At 35.4% G+C, this 7,869-nt stretch overlaps 1 protein-coding gene across 1 annotated transcript; it reads right to left on the bottom strand.

The window, feature by feature from the left end:
* Nucleotides 1–2,184: 2,184 nt before the first annotated feature.
* Nucleotides 2,185–5,653, bottom strand: LBD4 (LOB domain-containing protein 4). The gene is made up of 2 exons (XM_088953012.1): nucleotides 5,150–5,653; nucleotides 2,185–2,845 (listed from the first exon to the last, which is right to left on the bottom strand). The coding sequence occupies exons 1-2, from the start codon at nucleotides 5,324–5,326 to the stop codon at nucleotides 2,513–2,515; spliced, it is 510 nt and encodes a 169-aa protein (XP_088809138.1). The 5' UTR covers nucleotides 5,327–5,653; the 3' UTR covers nucleotides 2,185–2,512.
* Nucleotides 5,654–7,869: the final 2,216 nt, after the last annotated feature.

The following is a 7,869-nucleotide window of genomic DNA, read 5'->3' as shown; positions in this document are numbered from 1 at the left end:
TTCTGTCCAAATCCATCAAATTTGATTACACCTTTTTATGCCAAACAAAACCTTATTCCTTTCAAACATGTACAAAGCAATTTAAACCTCTTAAAATCCCATTCTCTTTAATAGACCATATCAAGGAAAATTCCAACGTAAATTAAAACGTTCTTATAGTTTGTAGGTTTTAAGTGAGTTTGTTAATGGGCTCTGGATTAGTTTTTCCATTTATTTACCTCTTTTGGGTTCGGAGTTGATTCATCATTCCAATGTGGGCTCATGAATCTTTCAAACATCAAATTGTATTTTCTCCACCGATGTGAACTTGTTTTACACCACGGTCCAAATTCCTAAGCCTAGAATCCTAGATGGAGTACAGTTTCAAGCAGACAGAAGGAAGGAGGTACATGAGGAGTGATCTATAAATCCTCACATATAAGCAATTCCACAAAGGCCTCTATATTTTCTCTAATTTCTATTTCGTTGTTGTAACCCTAGTTAGCAAGTGTCTACTTCCTGGTTATTAGCCAGGAAAGTGGATGGAGAGGCTACATCTTGTTATGAATTGAACATTATAATATGTAGCATCTAGTGGTCATGGGCTGAGCCCACTTCCGAAGTCCAATTCATACTAGCCTATTGAATCTGAGCTGATCTGGGTTTTTTCCCTCTCTTACACACACTAAAACAATCAAACAAATAAAGACCGATAGATTGATTCACTTCCTTTTCTTCAATGTCTTTTGGGCTTGTTATAAACTGGACATCATGATATTTATCAAGAGTTCATGGGAATCAAAATCCTTTTCTTCAACGTCTTTTGGGATTTCTAAATTAAAGATACATTTGGTTAATAGTCGGAATCAGAATTAGAATCAAAATCCTTGAGAATTGAAATTGGAATGATTTATTTCCATAATCTGTTTGCTTCAGACAGAAATCGAAATGGGATTTAGAATCAGCTGTAATGGGATTTCACTAAGGGAGGGGGAGGGAATGGCCATTCCCACAAATGGGTGATTGTCATTTTACCTGGAATGAGAATGTGATTCCAATTCTACCCAACAAAACAATTGAAATCAGAAATTACCCATTTCGGTTCCAATTTTAGACCCTTATTCCCTCAAACCAAACAGGCCCAAGAGATTTTTAATAGCTATTGGGTTGGGTTTACCCTGTAATTGTGCTGAGGCAATGTAAATCCCAAGCAAAATAATCTCTTATGAACCATGTTGTTACTGTGCTTTTATTGTTCTTTAGGGTGGGATGAAGGGGGTTCAATTGAAACATGGGCTTGAGTCCTCTTCTGATGGGCCTCTAAAATCCAACATTTTGAATCCAGTAACAGGTTGTTTTCCACTTGATCCAATTTACTTTTTGGGAAAAAAGAAATTCGTCAAAAAGAGTGTAAGGAGGATAATTAGTTGGCTATTCAAACAAGCACTTCCCGAGTAAGAGCTTTTTCTGGGTGTTTGGTGACTGGTGAGGCATTTTTTCAAACATCTTGTTCTTTACCGAACCCGCTCCTTGGAAATGCAGAAAACATTTTGGATAAAATATAAAAACCTCCCCTGAGGTTTCTGACGATCATAAAAACGTTGGCCAAAAGCATTAATTTTTTAAAGAACTCATTTTATCCTTATATCTATCAGATCAAATGGAAATTTATTAAAAACTTTCAAAAGAATTTTTCACTTTTAATTAAAAAAAATTACCTAAATTAAATTAAAAAGAATAAAGTAATTTTACTCTATAAAAACGTTAAATCTAGTAAAATCTCCATTACCGGGACAAAGATGAAAAGGAGGTAACTGCAGGTTTTTGTAAAACTAGAAGGAGGTTTTTGTTAAAGTGAAACGTCAGAGGAGGTTATTATTATTGTCAGAAACTTCAGAGCAGGTTTTCGTATTTTACCCAAACATTTTTTTTTTTTCTTATAGGAAATGGGCTTTTACTGCTTTTTCGAACCCAATAGGTCCGTTCATTGGCTTTTTTTCACCAAACGTGTTTTTGGGTGCTTCTAGCTTTCCGAGTACAATAAGCTGCTTTTTAAAAGCCACCCCAAACACAGCATGAATGTGTTTAATAGAATTCCAGTACTACATGTGGAGATGGTTTAAAACACTCAAATTCCCATGCAAACACCCACTTGATTCAACGTGTTGGAATGGTCAAATACACGCATGAATGGCTACATTTGGATTCAACAAAGTTTAACAGAGGATTAGATATAGAAAAGATGGAACATAAAGCAGCAATATTCATCACTTACAATAACCATCTAATAACTTTAATCAATAGTTTAATATATATTTATATACACTATAACATTATATCAATATGGTTAATGATAGAAGTCCTACTTCAAGCCATGAGGATAGAGAGAGGGTCATCATCACAACATTCATCTCCAGTCAAATTGGGATGAAGTTAGGATGCTTATAACAGAGAAGTAACAAAAAGCCAAGGGTAAAAGACAAAAATAAATAAAAATAAAGGTCCAGAACAGCAGAATTAAGAAAAGCTAAAGCTAGCAAGACCACAAGGATTCTCCGAAACTGGTCTGGTCTACCACCATATCTAGGGCAAAGAAGGACTTAGAATGAGGGATTACAAGCTTGTTGGGTGATGGTGAGGTGCAATCACTGGAGCCAACTGTGAGATTGGATGTGGATGCCGCCTGGCGCATCCTCATGTGGATTACCTCCGCCTGTGCCAGGGCCAGTTGGGTTTGTAAGACATCGATCTGTTGCTGTAGAGATGATATGGCCCCAACACACCCATAAACTGGGTCCCTAACCCTTGCATTTGCTTCATAAACCATGCTACTCACAGCATCTCCACGCTGGTGCACTGGTAACTCCTGCATGTTTTCAAAGTCATCAGAAATTCAAAATTTTCTTTACCCCACTATATCTAGGGTAGTGCTGAACATTTTCAGCCCAGCCCAGCCCACATATATATATATATATAAATATATATATATATATAGTATTTTATTTATAAACGGGACCAAGGACTAGACCATAACCCTTATAAACCCTTATAATACGTGTAAAACCCGGCTCAGGCCCAGCCCATGATCATTCTTTGCATTTAGGTTTCGCTAATGGACAAAGGATACGACCAAAACAGGATCACCATGCATTTATTCCATAAAAGCCAAAACATGTTCCTGTAATGATCTTCTGACCTTCACACTCAAACAACCACAGATTATGAACCAGCCCCACCAAGCCACCACTGTTCTTTGTAGTTTAAAAGTTAAAACAGTTGTAATCTTGTTCACATGTTAATTTGCTTATGCTACAAGGGTAATCCAAATTAAGGATTCATTTGGTTTCTAGTTGGAATTGGAATAAAAATTTTTTGGAATTGGAATTAGAATTAGAATGGTCAATTTCCATATTCTGTTTGATTCAGACATAAATGAAAATGAGAATTAAAATCAGCACGAATGGGATTTCATTCTCAAGAGAAGGGTAAGAAATGGCCATTCCCTTAAATGGAGGAATGCCATTCCAGAAAGAATGAGAATAAGATTCTAATTCTATCCAACCAAACAGTTGGAATCAGAATAACCAATTTCAATTCTAATTCCAATTTCAGACCCTATTCAAACAAACCAAACGGACCCTAAGTTACTTCATTCAATTTGAGGATTTGCATGAGCAAAATTTGTTGAGCAGTTTCAACTATTTCACCACTAGTCTCAAAATAAAGATGCTAGGCTGAATGAAGTACTTGACAGCTAGCTGAATGATATGTCGTGGAATAGAAGGGAGACTTGTTCTGGGATTTGGGCCCTAAGCTAAGAGTCTAGGGATAGACTCTTTAGGGATGACTTAGGAAGTGACATCACGATTGCATCATTAACGTTAATGTGAGGTTGGAAGCAGACTCAAATGGCTAATATTTGTGTGAACTACTTGCCACCCACCCACAGGTCCTGTTTCTTAAAAAGAAAAAAGTGCAAATTGATCCATCAACTCTTTTTATCGGAACTAATATAGAAAATATGCTATCTTGTGAAGCAAAGGTCATGACGACAAACCCTTTAACTATTACAAAAAAAATGTCGTGATCTTGGTAGATCCTGTTTTTCATAAAGGGTCATATCTTAGTTGTTGGCCAAGAATTGCATTTTAAAAGGAAAAAAAACATTTTTATTATTTTAAATAAATTGGGTTTTACTTTTTTTTTTATTTTTTTGTTTTTGCAACTAGGAAACCATTTATTAAAGAAATGGGGTGGCTAAAATTCAGCACCCATGAAATAGAAAGTAGAAAAATAGAAATTAAGCAATTATTTTTCCCCAATCAATAAATGCATCCTTTAGTTTCTGAAAGTTATTAAAAAGTTACTAAATTAAAAAAAAATGCTTTTCTAAGAAATTCAAAGACTCCTGCAACTATATAATTCTCAAGAGGAATCATTTTCTTAAATTTTGTTAGTGTGAGAAATATTTAAAATCTGAAATGACTAAATACACAAGTAGCATTAATCAATGTCAAGGGAGTTATCAGTAATTTTCTTAGTTTAATCATTAGATCCGCTACCAGCCAATTCAACTTAATTAGAGTGATAGTTTGATATTAATGGAAGCTGTTATTTACATTAGTATAAATGCATGGGAGTGCAAATGAAAATAATGTAAATTCTGTTTTTATTTTATTTTGGGTTTTACTTTATTCCGCATCATATTTTACCATGTTTTATTTGTGCTGTAATTAAATAAAATAAAGTAAATTTTAAGATAAAAATAAATCATAATTATGCACCAAAATCATTTGTACTATCATGTTTTGTATCAATGCCAATAAATTTAGATTGCAAACAAACACAGCCTAAGTTCAGTTTGGAAAGAGTAACAGAAAATTGCCAAACTTCCCTTGTTTAATTACTTGAATCGATAAGATAAACAGAGTAGAATAAGTTTCCAGCATAATCCCAAATCCGTCGGAGTTGGGAATTGGGAATTCGAAAGGCATTCGATGAGGGATGAATATTTGCTTAGCAACTCCTGGAATTTTAGACAATTTTGCAGAGGACGAGCGAATTGGGTCTAGTCCTCTGTATTTTTTCTGACTTCAGGCCTTTACCAGAATGACCTTGCAGAGAAGATCAGAAATACTCCATGCTTGGAGAGAGAGAGAGAGAGATGAACCTGTAACATCTTGTTGACATTGCTGGCACCAAAAACCTTGTGAACGTTAGCGAACTTCTGTGGCTCGTCGGCCGGAAAATAAGGTGCAAAGACACAATCCGTCGCGCACCGCCTACGTAGAAGCTTGCATGCTGCACATGGAGATGTGGCCCCTTGTTTCCTGCCACTCTCCTTCATTATTGTTAAGTATGGGTACTCTCTGAACACTCTCTAGTATTACAGAGACAGTCTGCCCTTTCTTGGGAGGGCAGCTTTGTCGTTAGCTTACAAAGAGACCAGTACTACTGCTAGCAACAGTAGCAGCAGCAAGTGAAAGAAGAAGAAGAAGAAGAAGAAGAAAGAAAGAAGAAAGTCACAGAATAACAAAAGCAGAGGAACGGTTGGACAGAGAAAAGTTGAGGATGGGGAAGGGAGTGGTGGTGGGTGTTATATAAAGCTATTCGGAGTGTGTGATATCTCTCGGTTGGACCCTAAAGGAAAGGGCTTGATTAGATTTCCCTCGACAAAACCATTGCATACTGTCCCTACCATTTTATTTTGTTTTTATTTGTTTCGTTTTTATCTAACTTTTCTCAATTATAATATATCACTTACCTCTTTTTATATTATGTAGCTTTTAATGCATAAGAGGATTGAAATTTGAAAGGATAAGTTACACAGAGAGAGAGAGAGAGAGAGAGAGAGAGAGCCATCCTGTAAGTACTTTGAGGGTGGTAAAACTTCCCTGAACTTTGTTTATCCCTATAACTTCTGGATTTCAGCATTTTTAATTTTCCCTCTGACCTGTTAACATGTTGAAGATGAAAGTAAAATTGATAAATTGTCCATTTTAAAGTACAAATTTGTTCTCAAGGTGTTGATTTACCAACCATTCTCAAAGTGGTTTCAGGATGAACTTGAGAGAAACAAGTTTCAGAGCTGGAATTTTAGAAAAATTAATTTGAAAAGGATAAAATGGTCTCATAAAATAACATATGGTGATGTGGGGTTTTAGAAATGTATAACAGAATACTGTATGAAGTTAACTTACAAATTGCTAGTGGTGGGGGCAAAGTGGTAGAATCCAAAAGTTCAGAGGGGTCTTTATTCGGGTGGCTAAGTGTCACTACCACCTAAGTATACGGGATGACTGTAATTTACCCAAATTGAAACTGCATTCTACTGGCTTGCTGCTTGCTTCTTTGTCACCTCAGTAAAAATCTTTGTGGCAATTCTTGGTTACTACTTTAGAAAAAAAAAAGGAGCATTAGGCTTCTTGGCTTGGCTTGGCTTGAGCTCTCACTATGTAATAAAAGTTCACACATCCATTGATGGTTTCTCTCTATAAAGTTTACACTATTAATTCAATTGAGTGTGTATTGGTCCTTGTGCTTTTGACTCCAGGAACCATCCAAGACAGGGTTGAGTATGGTTCTTAGATCCTATTTAGCTGAATAAAGTTGAACAAGGGCAACATTTGATTAGTTTATTTCACAATATAGGAATCACCCATTTGCCCACTTGTAACACTTGCAGGCAGAGCTCTGGACCATGATTGGGCCATTTCATCAATATGAATAAAGCAGTTTGATGGAGATATATATCCTATTAATCAGTCAACAAATAGAGATTTATTTTATGCTTATATATCAAATCAATAATGGTCAAACTACATATATACGTGTCGATGATACAAATAGTCTAACTGGACAGATTTTCCAGCTATATTATTTGATATCTTAGACCCATTATATAGATGACATGTTATTAGCAGATGGCAACCCATTCCCTAACAGAAGAATTTGATATCTCACATGCTGAGATAGTGTACCTATAGGATTTCATGTCTGTAAATCAGTCTTGCTCTTGAGCAAATTTTCATGACCACTCTCACTTAAAAAGTCAGCCTTTTAAGTTTATCATTTTTGTTTGAAAATAATAGAGGTTAAAAATTCAATAAAACGAAAGGATTTTAAACTAGTAAATAGCAATGTTTTCGAACTTTCATTGAACTGGACGGTCCGACCATTTGGACCGAGAATCATTCAAATAACTAATTTCGTTTTATCTCAAACCTAGCTTTAAGGACCACCTTTGTATATTATCTAAAACTCCCCTTCATTTTCCCTATTTTTCTTAAACTTACCCCGACTTTTCAAAAGTCCGCATTGAACCGCCGGTTATAGAAATTATGTTATCTAAAACTTACCTTCCGTCAGGTCATTGTCAATGACCATTAATAAATATTAATTTTTCACTTAGGGCATTAATTATTTTAATGACCAAACTAACCTTGATCCTATGTTAAATTATCATTAAAAAAAAAGAAACATTTCTTCTTTTGTCCTCCAATCCAAAGGTCCCGAATCCATTTGGATGAAGAGATAGAACTCCAAATCTCAGATAATATAATATTTTTTATCATTGCATAAACTCAAATTTGCAAAAGCTCATTTATTTAACGAGGGGTTTTTGGGAGTTTGGTTTCGGTCAGGGCAAAGCCCATTCAAGCAGCCTTTATTGTCTTGCATTCAGAATATCTTCGTACTTGTATGCATTATTTCATAAGAAGATATTCCCAATGCAAGATTGTAAAAATCTATTAGATCGGTGTGGGTACAGATTTTCTCTATAGAAGCCAATCTCCGTTTTTGGAGGTTTTGAAAAGGTCAAGGTAAAGAGAAATAGGGGAAAGTGAAAGGGACCCTTATGAATATCATATATTTATTAAGACTTGAGAC

This window comes from Nelumbo lutea, chromosome 7 (assembly GCF_056320005.1).
Source record: "Nelumbo lutea isolate HS-2025 chromosome 7, American lotus-T2T, whole genome shotgun sequence".
Lineage (NCBI taxonomy): Eukaryota > Viridiplantae > Streptophyta > Magnoliopsida > Proteales > Nelumbonaceae > Nelumbo > Nelumbo lutea.
This window is presented reverse-complemented; position numbering and strand designations above follow the sequence as displayed.

Excerpts from the sequence above, each read along its gene's own strand:
- LBD4 (XM_088953012.1), bottom strand. The coding sequence starts at position 5,326 with ATGAAGGAGAGTGGCAGGAAACAAGGGGCCACATCTCCATGTGCAGCA. Across the intron at positions 2,846-5,149 it reads ATGTCAACAAGATGTTACAG|GAGTTACCAGTGCACCAGCG; the intron begins GTTCATCTCTCT and ends GAAAACATGCAG.